Source organism: Anoplopoma fimbria, chromosome 23 (genome assembly GCF_027596085.1).
Source record: "Anoplopoma fimbria isolate UVic2021 breed Golden Eagle Sablefish chromosome 23, Afim_UVic_2022, whole genome shotgun sequence".
Taxonomy (NCBI): Eukaryota; Metazoa; Chordata; class Actinopteri; order Perciformes; family Anoplopomatidae; genus Anoplopoma; species Anoplopoma fimbria.
Genome location: NC_072471.1, coordinates 6,240,028 through 6,257,918, shown reverse-complemented (window position 1 = coordinate 6,257,918; position 17,891 = coordinate 6,240,028). Strand labels below are relative to the sequence as shown.

At 41.4% G+C, this 17,891-nt stretch overlaps 1 protein-coding gene across 1 annotated transcript in view; it reads right to left on the bottom strand.

Moving 5' to 3' along the window:
* The window catches only part of snd1 (staphylococcal nuclease and tudor domain containing 1), a 168,208-nt gene that overhangs the window by 108,427 nt on the left and 41,890 nt on the right, over window positions 1-17,891 (bottom strand). The window contains exons 16-17 of the mRNA XM_054624250.1: window positions 14,621-14,762; window positions 6,092-6,201 (exon numbers count right to left, since the gene is read on the bottom strand). Of these exons, the coding sequence (XP_054480225.1) occupies window positions 6,092-6,201; window positions 14,621-14,762 (252 nt within the window). The remainder of the gene's footprint in view (window positions 1-6,091; window positions 6,202-14,620; window positions 14,763-17,891) is intronic.

Here is a 17,891-nt window from a genome sequence, read left to right as displayed (position 1 = left end):
TTATTCAGTATGTGTACTCATATTCTCTATCTCCATCTCTCTCTCTCTTACATACACACACACATCTTTGCATGGTTACGCAAAAAAAAAAAATATGAGAATGAAAGAAACGAGTCAAAAATAGATGCAAAAGGCAACCACACACATATGGATGTCGATAAAAGGAAAACAGGCCAATATGAACGACAGAATTTGAGGCAAGTGTGTGAAAAAGAGGGAGGGGGGGGGGGGGATATGGTCAAAGCAGCACTTGTATAATCGGCTTCATGCCAAAATAATTCAAGCGTGATCGGAAATCAATGTGAGAGCATGGACGCCGCGGAGAAATCCGATGCTCTCCTACGGCCCCGAGAGGCAAAATAAGACGTAGAAAAGAGGCTCAACTGCATGAAGGATGCTTTCTGTGCGCCTCTGTGTGTGTGTGTGTGTGTGTGTGTGTGTGTGTGTGTGTGTGTGTGTGTGTGTGTGTGTGTGTGTGTGTGTGTGTGTGTGTGTGTGTGTGTGTGTGTGTGTGTGAAGAATGCTAAATGAATTGATTGGAGTTGCATTGACCACAGATGTGCACTGAGGCAGATGGAAGAAAAGACAACTGAGAACACTTCAATTATCCGATTTCCACGTCGTGCTTATTTATCAAGCTGTGCCGAATACCAGTTTTAAAAAGGGCTTTGGAGCTTGGGTAGCATTTTATTTATTTTTTTTAATCATGGTGGGTTAACAATAAAAAAATGACCCACAAATTGAATGAATATTTGCATATTCCGTTCCAGCCCGTCCTATTTATACTTGTGATAGTGGAACTTTAAAGAACCACCACACAGGGGACAGAAAGCAAAATCCTCTCGATATTACAAAAGGTGCTGGATGTATTAACGTTTAATTAAAAGGCTCACCAAGAACAGTTATTAAAGCAGGGAGCGCTCTAAAGATCTGTAGAGGCAGGCTTTAGCACAGTGACTCATCAACGCTCCACGACCAAGCCGTCCCGCAGGTCTGGAGCCAGCCTGTGCCAACCTCCCACCTATGGCAGCCCCCGCCGCACACAGTGTGCACACACACACACACACACACACACACACACACACACACACAAGGTGGGGCAAGGTGGGTGCACGTCCAGGCAATGTTTGGGAAGTGAGGGAGCAACGCGTGAGCCACACGACACCGATAGAAACTGACATTCTGCACAGAGATAGAGGTAAGTGAGTCTGTGTTTGTGCTAGTAGGACTATGGCAATTACGATAAAAAGCTAATTCCATTTATTTTTTTCTTGCCTGATTACTGCAATTAACATTTGTAATCATTGCCATGTCATCTCTTTTCAACTGACTGCAGCTGAAATCTGAGGGGAAATGAAGTGTTTTCTAAATTGTTGTTCCAAAGGATGACATTCACGACAAACTATCAATCAATTTTAAAAAAAAAAAGTAACTCCACCATGTCTGCTCAGGCATCGATTGAAAATATGATTTCCCCCTAAACAGAATATAGACAGTAATGACTAGTGCATACCATTTGTCACTTTTTCCTCATGTGCAGTTAAATGTAGGTCAATCCATCACTAGGGCATAAAACAAGCCGCTGTATCTTTTATGGCTCTTTATGGCTCAAATGTAAAAAAAAAATAAAAAAAGTTGGATTAAATTCTTAGTAACATTAAAGAGTTTGGTTTTAAATAAAAAAAAATTGTATGAAAATGTATAGAAACATAACATACAGAGACACAGGCTCTCTTCATATACTGTATGTGCGTGTGTGTCTTTACATGCAGAGAAGTGAGTGAGAGAATGTAAGCTGTGCGAGCATCTCTGCGTGTGAATTAAATAAATTGTTAGTGAGTAGGCGGTCGGGGCAGTGCAGAAGATGAGGGTCCACCCAGACTGGATGAGGTCAACAGGACCGACGGGTTTACGTAGGTGGATCAGTTCACTGCATATTGCCGTCCACTTAGCCGGGCTCTCGTACCTGCTCAAGCACTCCATCTCTAATTCACCCCCTCTTTTCTTATTCCTCTCCTGCCTGGTTGTTCCCACCACTGGAAATGTATACAACAGTGGTTCCGATCAGCTGTTCTGTGATTCTCGGTTATTGCAAATTTCAAAAGAAAAAAAAAAAAGAAAAAGTTTCAGAGCTGGTAAGTCCAAACCATTTTACTCTAAAGGTTAATTATCACAAACAAAACGAGACGACGCAATTGGTATCTGAATTTGCAAAATGTGACATGGAAATATCGACAACGGAAAGAAGAAAAAAATAACAATTTTTCCACTCCGAGAACATCAATTCTTTAGGCAGCTTGTGTCTTTGAAGTATGATTTGTCTTACTTTGACGCCAGCATCACATTTTTGACATTGCAGCCCTCATATTTTGGAATGAGACTTAATGAGGCGTTGGGAACCGTTTAAATATTGTTTCACTGACGTTTATTTTACGAACTATCACTACACCACTAATTATGTCCCGTCTCCAGCTGACTCATGCCAGATAAACGTCAATGCAGTAAAAATTCTTCCGTCTTCCTCCCTCCTGGTTAGCCTGAGCGTTTGAAGTTGCCACCCAAAAGCAAAAAAAAAAAAAAAAAAAAAAAAAAGAAAGAGAAATCAACAGAGAGCCTCAGTTGCTGAGACTCTAAATGGATTTATTTTTTTTTGTCAATGGAAGGTGGGAGGTGAGAGAAATTAAATGGAAGACATCAAAAAAGAAAAAGGGAAATGTCTGGGGAGTGGTGTTTACCAATGTGTTTTCTTTTATTTTTTTGTATTTTTTTTTCAGAATTCTGCGCTGCTGTTTCAGTTCCACACTGGGAACGGTAGCACTGTCTGTCAGAGATTAACACAACGCAGCGTGAGCAGGGAGAGAGAGAGAGAGAGAGAGAGAGAGAGAGGGGGGCAGACAAGACAGCAAAAAGAGAGGAAGAAAAGGAAGGAAGGGAGGGGATAAAAGAAGACAGAGCAGATAAACACAAAAAAGTGATTTTTGAAAGTGAGAGAAATCTTTAAAAAAAAAACGGCAGCAAATTACCAGAGAGACACAGAGGGGAATGAGGGGAGGTGGTGGGTGGGTGGGGGGGGGGGTAAAGAGAGGAGACGGAAACCGGGGTCTCTCCCTCCACATTAATTATGCGGATCTGCATCAGGAGAAATTAAGACACGGCTGTGTGGCAGTTTAGAGAGAGAGAGAAAGATTGAGGAAGGAGGGGATAAGGGGCGAAATGGCAGGCGAGGAGAGAGAGAGAGAGAGAGAGAGAGAGAGAGAGAGAGAGAGAGAGAGCGAGAGCTAAGAGCAAATGTCAGTCAGAGATTTAAAACTGGACACCAAAGACGTCGATGGAGGCGCAGACGAGTGGAAAAAAGACAAAGCGGAGAGAGAGAAAAGGCTATTAGTGAAAGCCCGGGGAAAAAAAAAAACAGAACAAAAGCAAGAAAAGAGAAAAAAAAAAAAAAAACGTGCTCATGTCTGCACCCAAACTCACTTTCAAAAAGGAGACAAAAAAAACCCAGCTAATTACAGAGAGGTGAAATACGGACCAGTGAGTCAACACGTCATCTAATCAAGAGAAAGCCCTACAGAACTCAAAATGGCTGTCGAGCGGCGTAAAGCGAGAGAAAATTATTTTTATGAATGCAAATAAATACGCTGCCAAAAACCCCCCAAAAATCAAACGGCATTCACGTGAGGCCACGATCGTCTTTTTAAAAAATAAATAAAAATTGCTTCCGCAATCAGATGCTATTCAGGGATAAATCAACAACGGGAATCTTATGCTAATGAAATCAAACGATCCATATTCATGCTCAAGGGTGACACACCTTCATAACCTGTTTTCAGTCGCTGTTGCTGCACAGGGGGAGAGGGGGGGAGACGGTGACAAGGATGGATCAAGGGGGAACAGAGCATTTCTTCCTCTCCGTCCTACATCAAGCCTTTTTTTTTTTTTTTTTTTTTTTTATTCCGCTGCTACTTCCTCGTCTCGTTGGAGCTCGTGCACTTCCTCTAACCTTTTCACTCCAGTCGCTCTCTCATGCAGCGCTCTCCTGTTTCAGCGTCGGGCATTGAAGAACATTTCACTCATCATTTTCATCTCTTCCAGCTGTCACTTATTTTGTTTTCTTTTCCTCTCCCCCCCCCCCCCCCCCCTTTCTCATGCTCTTTTTTTTAAACTAGGGATTCTTAACAGGGATTTTCAACCAGTTACTTTCTTGTAGATTTTTTTTTTGCCTTTCTTTTTTGGAAAAGCGACAGCTCTCATGTGTGAAAGCTTTAACTGTGTTGTTTCCTAGTTTGAATGTGATCGTTTGAGAGTGAGTGTGTTTGTGTTCATATTAGCCCATAACAGCAGGTCAGTGCAGCCAGCCAGCCAGCCAGCCAACCAACCAACCAACCAGCCGGCCCCCGCACTGGGCTCAGGACTCATTATTATAGGGCTCCGTCCTGCCAAAGCCTGCTCGCTGCCACCTACCTGCGAAAAAAAACTTGCTGACACCACCGATGACTGGCAAGGGAGAGAATGTGTGAGAAAGTGTGTGCGACAGTGTGGACGGCATAGAAGATGGTTATGTGCATGATAACTTCATTTAATATGTGAATATGTGTGCGAATTGGGGAGAAAAAAGTGTTCACCAAGCATGCGTACAAGTCTAATAACTCTGATTAATTATGCATTTGTGCGTATATATGTGCATACGTGAGAATAATAAAAATTCATACCAGCATGTCAGTGCTGGAAAACTTCTGCACTGCACTGACTCATGGGGGTGTCAATCAAAATCCCAGGTGCTTGCATCAATTATTTCACAGCAGATCCAATCTACACTACTGGTTCGAACACTCGCACAAAACCAGACACCCCAGCACTGGTCCACCCTTCAACGCTAGACAAGAACTACATTTCCATGACACTAAAAAACACCAGAGGACATGGGCGAGTCAGCCACCTTACGGCAAAAAAAAAAAAAAAAAAAAAAAAGGCCTTTAAAATGGCGATAGGGATGGAGGGGGGGGGGGGAGTTAAAGCTAGCAAAAAAGAGAGGGAGTGTGTGGCCTGGATAAGTGGCGGCAGGATTATAGCTAGTTCCATTATGGTTTTGGTCCGTTCACTGCTTCTTATAAAAACCTATTAGCATGTGAATGAACAGGCACACAGTGGAGGTTTTCTAAAGCCCAGGAGCACTGATCCACTATCAGGTGAGCTTTCCATAAATGGGGAGTAAGCGGGGGGGGAGGAATGTGTGTGTGTGTGTGTGTGTGTGTGTGTGTGTGTGTGTGTGTGTTTGGCGGGCAAGTCTACTTGATTGTGGCAACTTTTGTCTGGACCTTTGTTGAGATTTCACAGCATTTACAAAAGGTACAATTGCTTTAAATGTCGTAATACAGATCGTTTGGGAGTAAACAGTTTAATCAGCGTGTTAAAGTGAGCGGACCGATCGTTGTACCGCCTGTTTCTGATGTCAGGCGTCAAAACCAAAAGGTCAAACTGTCCGTTGGGTAGATTTCTCTGGTGGAAAAATGTGGATGTCTGTCCTAAATGTTCTGTACTGTATTTACTACATGAATTTAAATAAAGTCTTCTAAATATTGTGTTTAGTTGCATCAATGACGAATTGACTGAAAAAATAAATGTGAGTATAATTGCTTATTTTGTGCTCTTACTTTCTTTTTTTTTTTTTTTTTTAAATAAAACAATGAAATTTAAGAAGTTTTTAAAATGTGTTGCTCAAAAAAAGAAAATGGGCTTGGATCAATGTGGCAATCGCACAGAAACAAAGCCAGAAGGCCTGATAGAAAACTGTTTTTCAAGCCAAAGTAGCTTCTGTGGTTAGTGGTGACTGTTATCTAAAAGTATAATAGACATCATTCTTCTCACATATTGAAAAAAAAGAATTAAAATGAGCTTGTGCTCAAAGCAGACTAAACTTGGACGAGGAGTGTGAAAATTAAAATGCAGCTATGTGGGCGCCAAAAGAACAGCAGAACACCCAAGAGTTAGCAACATGGAAACGGGCATAAAAAAAAAAAAAAAAAAAAAAACACACTAGGAACTGACCAAACCGGGAGCAGAAAAAATAAATAAAACCCGCTGTACTGCTTACCTCCCGTTGCAGCACCAGCTCTTTGGTGAACAGCATGGCCTCTTCACTGAAGGGCTCAGCCACCTGGATCCCTCCGGGCATATTCCTGGAACTGCGTGGACACTCAATGCCTGGCCAAAAGACAACACAATTGCATTAAGAGTTAAAAAGGTCAACACAGCAGCTAAATCACAAGAACAGCACGATGTCCTGAGTTAAACATTGTGTGGTTAGATAAGTCCTAAAAGAACAGGAGACATAACTGGATTTATTTGTCCCCCCCAAAAAAAAAAAGAGAAAATTCAGAAATACTGTGGGCGTTAATATAAATATCTGTAAGTAACTGGAATTGTATCCTCAGTTTTTCCAGGCGCTTCGAACAACTGATCAAGCATCTGTCTAATCCGTCTTAATAGGCCAAGGTCAAAACCCACTATCTCACAAAAGATACGTCCACAGATTAACCAGCATTACTAGGTCATCGGCGATCAATGTATAATTGGTCACTAAGCGGGTCAATCCTGAGTGCATAAAGTGCTTCTGTATAAGCAGTTTCAACTGAAAAAAATAAATAAATGGAATTTTGCTTATTTGGGACCCTCCGACGTCAGCTCTGCTAGATTTTTTTTTTCCAGCGGCTTTGTTGCAGAAGTCAGGTAGGAATTGATGAGCTTCAGGGCAGAGGTGGGGGGGTAGACGAATGAGTGGGTATAAAAGGTGCTGTGAGCCTGTATCATTTCATGTTCGCCCTGTTTAAAAGAATATACTGTGATAAAAGGAGGCGTATGCAAGAAAGCTATACACATAAGAGAGAATTTCTGTGTTTGAAGATGAAGATGTGACTTTAGGCAGAGAGAGAGAGAGAGAGAGAGAGAGAGAGAGAGAGAGAGAGAGAGAGAGAGAGAGAGAGTCTGTGTTGATCTTAACCTTACAGAAAGTTTAAGTTTTGTCCAAAAGTCCTCACACACACACAGCTATACATTTTGCATGTATAGCTTATTTTGCAGGCGCATACCAAGCTTCAAGTGAGACTCCGTTCTTTTGTCTCCAATACCCTTAGGACTTGATGTACTATATGTAGTACTGCATGTGTATAGAAGTAAAATCAGTAGTGTTAGGCGCCATGGTCACCTAACAGCAAGACAACTGGCTTTGGAAAATGGATTCTATTCCATGCAAGTTTGCCATGTTCTCCAGATGTTCCCCCTGGGTTTCCTTTGACTGATGATGTATTCGTATAAAGAGAGTTTCCACTGCTGCTGAGCTTCTGCTCCAATGTGACAGTGATGGTAAAAATAAAGGGTTTCTAAATCTTTGTTAATACTAGCAAAGGAAGTATTTTAAACAGGCCCTATTGTGCTATTTTTCAGGGTGCATATTTTTATCTCAACTTACAGTTACAACATGTTTACATGCGTTAATGCCCATAATCCTCCTTGTCTTTCCTCATCCTGGCTGTCCTGCAGCACCTCTTCTCACCCTCTCTCTGAAACGCTCCGATGTAGCGCTTGTTCCTCCCTCCAGAAAGCAAAGTCTGCCCTGATTGGTCAGCTAGCCCACTCTGTTGTGATTGGTCAACGTTTCACCTTTCAAAAAACTCTTCCCAGGGACATGACAAATGAATGACGGGTCACAGTAGGATTCGAACCTGGGCCGCCTGGGTGACAGACTGCTTTCGTAACCACTACACCATGGTAGATGTGAGCTTCAGCTCCGTCTCTCTCCTTTGTTGTTTGAGGGACAAACTAGCCGTAAAGAGTTTTACGTCACTTCTGTAACATTGTGACCTCATAAAGTTACAGAGGTGAAGGAGATAATTAAATGGAGCCGTTTCAGGAGCTTCTGAGGGGGGAGGGTAACTCCTTTTAGGTGTGGACTTCAGGTTTTACACTCTACGGACCTTTTACATGTACAAAAATTATATATAACACACTAAAGAAGAGGGAAAAAAGTGAAAAAGTATAATAGGGCCACTTTAAGATATGTTAACTAAGCAACATTTGAATTATTCTTTTTTTCCTGTTAGGTACTTTCTGTTCCCTAAAGAAACCTCTGACCATGTCTGTCCCATTTATGAGAACAAGAACAGGACACATCAGCGTATTCACGCTGGCAGAAAAGAGGAAATTGACCCAGGAATGAGGCGAAATGAGGCCACAGGACAGTCAGCACCAAAATGAAGAACTGTTGAGTGGACTTTTTCTAAGACATAATGTCTTCAGTTTCAAGCAGGGAGCATTAAAAACAATCAGACATGCACATTGTAGTTTTGCACCAAACCATTTGCATCTTTTCACTGCAGCAAAACTGTGATCAAATGATTCATTGTTCTTAAAAATGACTAGGAGCTATAAAAATAAATTAAAAAAATTATACAAAAGAGTGAATAAAAAAAAAAAAAAAAAGGGTAAATATGCAAGCCTCACAAAAACAAACTGATTTGACAGAAAATGTGTCTGTACTCTATGGTTGAATATTGTCTTTTGTTTGTATTTTATGAGGTATCCTACTATATTCAAACATTTAATAAAATACAATAAAGAAGCGTCCTGAAGAGCAGAGAAGAGGAGGAGGAGGAGGAGGAGGAGGAGGAGGAGGAGGAGGACACACTGATGGCCAAGATCATCTGAAAGTATTTATAGAAGTGGACCAGGACAGGGCTTCCACGTGGGACACTGTGGCTACAACAGTGCCAGAATAAAGAGAAGAGGGCAGATGAGGAATGCAGACTAAAGGAAAAGAAAAAAAGAGAGGAAAGACAATGGGAGGGTAAATAGTGCACACGCTTTGCAAAAAAATGGGCGTAAGAAGTAATTGCAGAGAGGGAGGCGTGTTGGCCAGAGCCCCGATAAGAGCTGGAACTGTGTTTTTCTGACATAATCCAAGGAAAAGACCACATTACATTACATCAATTTAGCTGAAGCTTTTATGCAGAGTGACTTTCAATAAGTGCAGTCAACCATGCGAATAGAACGCGCGGGGAAAAAAAGTGAAGGAATCGTGACTTCCTGGGAATGTAATACACAGAAGTCATGTTTTAATTTTGTAGCGTAATGATTTAAAAGTGCCTTTCAGGGAACACATAGGGAACAATTGTTAATCCAGCCAAAAGCAAAAAACATCACAAAATACATTACAAAGAAAAAAATAATAGGATTATTAATCAAAAATGAATGTAATAATCCGTTATATGGAGTCCAATAAAATAAGTCTGGGACATAAATCCACATCTGCAGGCAAACTCTCCTAAAAAGATCTTTACTAACTGTACTTCATATCTATGACTCACACACATCCACACATTTACTGCAGTCGCCTCTCTGCAGCATTTAAACCAAGCCAGGGAGTCACTTAGCACAGCCAATTTCAACCTGCACCATGATCCATAACTCAGGCCTGACACCTGGATAAACATCTGGGTCAAACTGCAGGATATCCATCTTATCTAATCTCCAAGACAAACAAGACAAACAAGACATAACCATACGTATCCCTACTGACATCCCACGACACGCATAAGCAAACACACACACGCAGGATGCTGGTGTATAGCATGTGAAGCGCATTCCCACATGCCAACCCCCCTTTACACCACATCCATCATTTGGTGTGCCAGACGTGGAGGTCAGAGCTCTTATTTTGAAATGTGTGTCAGGATTTTGGTGACAGAACTGAAAACAGAGTTAGCAATGACTAACAAAAGAGAACACAACCGGATGAGCAGATTAAAGAATCAAGTTGTTTTGTTTTGGAATTCTGAAACCCATCTCCTAGAAGATGACAAGCTATCAAACGTTTTCAGTTATTAATGCTCTGGGTTTGTATCACCCCCGCCCAATACTTCTGCAGTTTCTCCGTCTGCATTGACTCAACAATTGTCTTCTTCATTAAAACCCCGTCTTTCGTCCACATTCTCCTTCTCAAGCATGCAATTTGTGTTACATTTCTAAACATAATGGATACCCTTTAAGCCTCTGCCCACCCACCACCTGTTCTCCTCTTCTAGCAAGACTAAAGTAGGGAAAATGCTCTGAAAATTAAATAAAAATCAAAAGCACCCAAAGACTTTCCTGCTCTTAACCTGCCAGCTGCGTCGAGCACTCACCTTGGCATGTCTGCAGGTATAAATGGATACTTGCAGGACACAGTGGGCTCTGCATGAATCTCATTAGTGTCTATCTTTTTAAAAAAAAATGTTATTAAGTTACTAATTCCTGATTTTTGACACGCTGTTGACAGGACATAATTAACACCGCGACGGGCAAACAAACAAAGACCTTAAAAGCACGGCGAGGATTGCGAGCGACATTCCATTTAAATTTGGTTGGCCATATTATTAATCGTCCCCGTCCTTCCCTGTATGAATACCCCCCTACCTTGCCTTCCCCGAGTTATTTTATTTAAACTTTGAGAGGAACTTCTTTTAACTTTTTTCTTTACTTGGGCTACAAGTCACTTAATAAAAATGTTTTGTTTTCTTGCTCCAATACACTGAAGAACAAATCAGATGTCACCTTCACTAGACCGAAGCACAATCAGCTATTAATGAAATTTACATTTTATTATTTCTCACGCAGAGCAAGCGAAGATTGTTATTTATTAAGCTTAAGTATTATTTGTAAGTACGTGCGCAGCAGCTGTAGTGGATGATTGATTTGTTGTCGGCAGATGCAGCTCGTAGCCTCCATCTTTATGTTCAAGATCACAGCTTATAGCGTAGTAAAGTAAATGATAAAGTGTGATTAATACCTTATTACCAGCAACTTTAATATGTGGCAGACCTTAAAATGGGCCTCTGATGAATCTCAGATGAGATGCGGTGCTGCTGTCCCACCCAAGAACACTTGTATGTGGAGGTCACAGAAGAGCACAACAACATTGTATTTGCAGACTTTTTACCGACTGACTGACTACTATGCTAAACTTTTTTTGACATTTTTAGGGAACAAGTCTACAGATTTTCTGCTCCACTTCTCCACCCATCGCTTCATCTCCTGCACTCACACACACTGCAGGAAGTGTACCGACACACACACACACACGCATATCAAAACTCGGACAAATGGCACCGAGCCACACACTGGGATGGCTCATGCTTTTTTTGCTGACACTGTAAATCTTTGTGTCCGAGTGATGGCTGCTCCATCGTTTTTGACAGACCGCTGCTCGACATACCTTTTTCTGAGTAACTTTGTAAAAAGTACGCTTCACCTGCCGTGGCCTCGGTTGGAAACCTCTAACGCTATTGAAGCTAGTAAACCATTATGGCCTTTTCACTGCTTTGGGCTCCCTTAGCTTCCACATGCCTTTACACCCACGTACTCCACATCAATTGTACTTGTATTCCAGCCCCTTTACCTTTTCTCTTAACCCCCTCCCCCTGTCCTTTCTGCCTCTACAGCTCTTACTTCACCTCTTCCTCCTTTCATCATCTGTCTCCTTCATCCCGCCGCACCCATCACAATATTCTCAGATCCCTTTCCTGTGTAGAAGCCCTTCTTTTCCCTTTTTTTCGGATACAGGATGACTCCTTTACCCTTTATCAAACTTGTATACGGAAGGAACACCAATGCTGGCCAGCAGGAGAAGAAAGTTAAGGTGAAATGGGGGGAGAGAGGAAAGGGAACTTCCCCTTCATCTCCTGAAGCTCACCTCCAGCCCTCTTTGAATCAAGGTTTTTTGTTTTTTTCCCCCTCACTACCCTTTGTTTCCTCACCCCTTCCACATATTTTTTTTTTTTCTTAAAGCACTGTCTTTATCCATCAAGGAATGAAAACTCTTGAAAAGGGAGGAGACGATGTGTTAAGAAGATACTGAGGCTTTCAGGTGCTTTACTGGAAACAATAAATGGGGCTCTGTATTAAATCAGGACCAATATTGTGGCTCAAACAGGGAGAAAAGACGCCGTCGGCTATCAGCAAGCTGGTAGTTCATATTCAAAAAGATCAATGTTCTGTGTGTTTGGTATTATAATTTTGACTTGCCGTGTTACATCACTTACTGCCTTGGGATCATTTCATTTGCAACTGTACGGTCAACAGTTTGTTCAATGGCCTCCCACGACTTTGTTAAAGAATAAGAATTTTGGACATGATGAATGCAGTGTGAAGACAACAGGGCTAATGAAACAGATGACTAATGCAGGACCTGTTTTGACAGCAGCATCCATTGAATATATTCAGTTATTATTTATTTACTCGAAGCAACGAACAATAACGGAGCTCAGCTCACGACCTTTAATATAAAATGAAAGTGGTAATTATGAACAACTGTGGTACTTGTAAAAGTGTTAGGGTCATACCTACGCTTAAAGGCATTGTATATACCCATGCATAATGCAAGAGAAGAGTTGAGTAGACACTTTCCATTCTCTCAATTGAAACTTTTGAACAATATTTTTTTTGTATTCTCTTCAATACGTACATCACTATATCCCAACATGAAGAAACTGAGTAGGATTAAATACGGCTAGGATGAGAGGCTTATTTAAGTTTGAAAATGTGAAACGCACAGCTGAGATCTGCTCTCAGAACAACTCATGTGACTGGGATATGTGATAGCTTAAAGAGAGACAAAAGGTCGTCCGTTGTTTCATACACAGATAAACATAAGAGGCTCAGGGCAGCCAATTTATTAAACTATGTGTCATTTCACAACACAGCCTATGGTACAGATGGGTGAATAAAACACAGGAAAGATAACTTTGACAGGAAAGTGGAAGGAGATAGGAGGCGCTTTGGAGATTAGAGGTGGAGAGGTAATGAGCGGCCTGCCTTCATTTCATGTATGGCTTCACATCAGTTATCAGATAAAGAAAAAGACATGCATACAGCAACATACATGCACAGGAACACTGAGGCCATGACCCACCAGACATAATATTTTTTCTCATAAAAGATCTCATGAGAGGACGAATAAAGGTGACGATGAGATGACAGAGAGAAATAACTCGCACACCTTAAAGGAAGTCACACAAGTGACACTGAGTGGAGGTTAAAATAAAAACAAAATAGGAAAGGGAATCGTTTGCACCAATCAGGGCTAATCCAGCCTTATGTGTGTGTTAAAGAGACGATACGTGTCGACTCATTTTCAGCAGATGAACCTTTTCTTCTGGGGAGGAGTTTAATCAAATAAGCTCAGGGGCGATCAGCTCTAATGTGCTTCTTGTGATTTTATTTTTTTTCTAATAACCTTTGATTTAATAAAATGCCTCCATAAGTAGATTGCCTATGTAAACACCCCGCATACACACACCTGACATTTTCACTAAGCACTCCCATTAAGTGGGAAATTGTCAAACGCAATAAAAGTGCAAAAAATCTCCCAGGGTTCTATATTGCAGACTGCTTATTGGCTGGGGGTCATGTCAATACGAAATCTTGTAGCAGCAGTAGGCAAAAAAAATAAAAAAAATTAAAAAAAATGCAATTACGCAAACCATCAGTGGATAGCAAAGACAATCAGAAGCGAATTACTAAATTAATTAATGCATCGACGATTCAGCCACGCGTAATTAAACTGAGTGTCAGAAATATATTGGGTTTGTCCTACTGGAAATTGAGAGGAAATGTATGGCTGGGAAAAAAATGTATGACTGAAATGGAGATGGATTGAAACGGATTTTTATTGCGACCATAACAAAAGAGCATCATTCGTTGTGGAAGGGATAAGCATTCTCACCATTCCCATGATCCGAAAAGGCTGTGCAAATCATCGTTGGCTGCCAGAGATACAGTCTCAGTGTTTTTATTACTAGCGCAAACTGTCAAGGCGGTTGAGGCGCTGGAATAAATGACTAGACCTCCTATCAAACAGTCTGTATATCACAGCATCTACATCTTGCTCTGAACTAATGTTATTTTCTCCGATGAAAAATGGGTAGAAAATGCTAAAATATTGTTTTTTTTATTATCATTTTCTTTATCTATTAATTACTACTTACTCTTCTAGAGGGAAATATCAAAATAATCCTATTTTATTTTTATTTTATCCTATTCTTTACAATTCATATGCGGCCTCTATACCTCTCATCAGGCAGCACACAAGCAAAAAACGAGCTCAGGTACGAAGGATAAACTAACTGTTGTTGAGAGCCAAAAGGTACACCTTCACTGTAGGAAATGTAGGATAGTAACACCAAGGTCAAACAGCTTTATAAACCTGACACTACCTGCCCATCTACTGGAGTGTAAAACACAAGGTGGTCGGTTTCTCATGAAGATGAGCCAGAGAGGGGAAAGGTGAGGTCAAAGGTGACACACGCTTCACGCCAACCCTGTTGTTTTGAAAGACGGTGGACTGTGATGGTGCATTGTACTCCTCGCCCCGTCAGGGTTGCCTGCTGAGAGGTGTGGGGGCAGCTTGAACTCCGATATCGGATTTGGCAGAAGCCTCAGTGTGGATGTATTAGCTCGGATGAACACACTTTTTTTTTTTACTAAATGATATGCCAATGAACTTTCAAATGGTTGTAAAGACAGAGTGAGTGGGCTAGAGGGCACTGAAGGAAGTGACCTTCTCACTGGGCAAAGAAAGAGCTCTACCCACCGGCAAGGAGGAACGTGATGAGGCAGGTTTCTTTGGGCATGTACAGCTTGAGGCGGGATCCGCTGAAGACGTACTCCACCACGGCTTCTGACCGGCCGGCCCTCTGCAGGAAGGGCAAAAACTGCTTGGCTTTCTGGGTCTCCTGATGGACAAAAAGAGAGAGAGAAATGAGCTTAGAAAATACATGAAGCAATAACCTTTTTGTGAACTTTGCCACTTTCTTCTAAGATAATTCACTGAGCCAAATCTAAAAATGTGGTACTCATATTTTTATAAACATAATTCTGTGAAGACACCATCTATAATCCTTTGAACACTTTTTGATAGCTGATGCACTTCATATGTATCAAAGACCAACATTGTGGATGTTATTTCAAGTTATTAAAAAAATAGAACATACACGTTGATACAGAGTAACACCATATATAATCCTGTGAACACTTTTTTGATATCTGATGTTTTAAATATGTATAGAAAAAACTAATTTGTGGATGTTATTCCAAAAATAAGACATTGAAAATAGTTGATACAGTGTGACTAAATCATCCTGAATACAGCATCCAAAAAAAACAACTGATAGAAGACAGACTAAATGGATCAATTGACGCCCAGCATCTCTTGGGCTTTTTCACGGATATCTTAAAATCGTTGTCTGGCCTAATGAAGTCCTCTCGTGCAAATCTAAAAAGAATTCCCTCCCCTCCTGCCTCCATCTTTTTCCTGCAAGGGTGACTCACTAGCTTATTGTGGTGCCTGCGCCAAAAAATTGCAAGAGGAGCTAAATCATGTGTATTCAAGACAGGGCTGGTGATGCAGTGGCAGATTCATAAACGATTTAAAAACAAAATAATTTAATATGTGCCTACTCCAGGCATGAGCAAGTAGGCACAACAAATCAGTCACTGTGTGTGTGTGTGTGTGTGTGTGTGTGTGTGTGTGTGTGTGTGTGTGGTGGTGTGTGTGTGTGTGTTCAAAGGGAAAGGCTGAATACAAACAAAAAAAAATAAGCAGCATTCTCTAATTTCAAGGAGACGATGGGCGGTGACAGAAGAGATGGACCATCATGCACCGCGCGTCACCATTGGGACTCAAACACACGATTTAAGTAAAGGGTATCTGCTTTAGCCATGAGATGCGCCACCTGAACTCCACCCACTCCGGTCCAAAATAGCCCCTTGAGTGGGAGACAACAGAACCAAACATTCTGCCGTTCACACAAACACATTTTCAGCTCCTGCAGTGAGTGGGATGTGCGGCCTAACTTGGTTCAGAAAAAAAAAAAAAAAAAAGAAAAGAAAAAAAAAAAAGGAAAGAGACATGAGAGCACCTCATTATGCAACCTTAAGAGGTACGAGGTGAGTCAAGTGCTTTATCCACTCTCCTCCCACCCACCCCTGTTCATCTGCTACACTATATATATATATATGTTTATAAACCTATCTCTGCTCTATTTGTGACTGCATCCCACTCAATGTACATAATCCCTTTCAGCAAACCTTTACCTCCAAGCTAAAGGGATGCTGACGTATGGGAGTGTGTAGTTCTGTGTGTGTGTGTGTGGGGGGGGGCTTCTGTGGGCGTGTACAGCTGTGTGTGGGCGTGTAGCACACCGGGGAAAAGGAAAAAAGAAGGAAAAGGATATGCTATTTTGGTCCTTTAGAATGCTCATTACATTAGCCTAGCCAAACAACTGGTGCATGTGCGTGCTCATACACACACACACACGCCTACAGGCACTGGCTGGCAAAAACCCTGTGTGTGTGTGTGTGTGTGTGTGTGTGTGTGTGTGTGTGTGTGTGTGTGTGTGTGTGTGTGTGTGTGTGTGTGTGTGTGTGTGTGTGTGTGTGTGTGTGTGTCCTATTGGAAATGCTCGGGAGAGGGGAGGAGTCGCAGCTGCATATAATCGCCGTGACTTCAACCACTGACAGGGTGGCACTAATAAGGGAGAGTTTAGAGAAGGGGGCTTCACGGTGCACATACGCGTGACACAGCACAAATCGTGGTCAAACGTGAAGCCAGCCACGGCCTGTGCTGGGTCACTGGGACAGCTTTTTAATGAGTGAGATGTGGTGAAATCTCCAGTTGGAGAGGTAGGGTGTGGCATATATTGCTTTTTCTTGTTATTAAAGTTAATTAATTATTGAACACCTCCTCCAGGAAACTACTCCCAAGTTATTGCTGCACATAGAATGGGGATCAATTTAGCCGGTTATGTTCAGTGGGGGTTTAAAAGTACAAAATGCACTTAAAAAAAAAATATATATATATATAGCACAGGGCTGCTCGGTCAGCACAACAATTCCCTGTCATAATTATTTTTACAGGGTCCAGTAATTTATCTGTCCTGCTGACACAAGGAGACATAGGGAGGTTACGATGATGACAATGTCGAACACAACATCGGGAGAGCAGTTATGCGGAGCAATGTGCACTTATTAGCCAGACACTGAAGTCCTGTTGGTGTTAAAGAGCTTTAATAACTTGGCTGAATGCCTCTGTTCAAATGCAAGCGATGGCACATTAAACAGCAACTTGTACATGACCAACAAATCTGTTGGGCAACTCTGAGCTAGAATAAAAAAAAAAAATAAAAAAAAGGACAAGTACAGAAAAAGAGGGCCTGATTAAATTAACCAAAATGCCTCTCTAGAGCCTACAAGTGCAAGTACTACAAGGGAGCTCAAGTGAGAGAGACAATGAGATGGTAATGTTTCTGAAGTTCAATTTGGAGTCGTTCACTGTAGACCGTGTAGTGGCTTATCAAAACGTATAAGGAGATAGGTGGTCGACGAGTACGGAGATGCATAAAAAGGCACTCGAACGACTCCGAATATAAGAATGTTCCAGCTTTTGCATATTTTTTGTTGTTTGATAGCATTTAGAGTTATGAGATTAGTAAAAAAAAGGTCATTTTAAATAGGAATTACTTTTACAGAGGAAAGAGAAACTCCACGTTAAGAGGCAGGACTGGCTAGGGAAGCTCCTCACTGTGGTGGGAAATGGAGGTTTTGGTGGGTTTTTTTTTTTTTTTTTTTTTTTTTTTTGGTTTTTTTTTTAAATCACAAAAAACACATTATGGTCCATGTCCCCCTCCAAAGTCAACAAGGGAAGATGGCAGAGGGATATTAAAAAAAAGAGAAGAAACAGTTTTATTAGGGATGTTCCAGTAAAAACTGTTATGTATAAACTGTCCATTAAACGGCCATTTCCCTCTGCCAACTCCCTTTGTTGACTTTGGAGGGGGCATGGGATATTTTGTTTTTTTGGTATA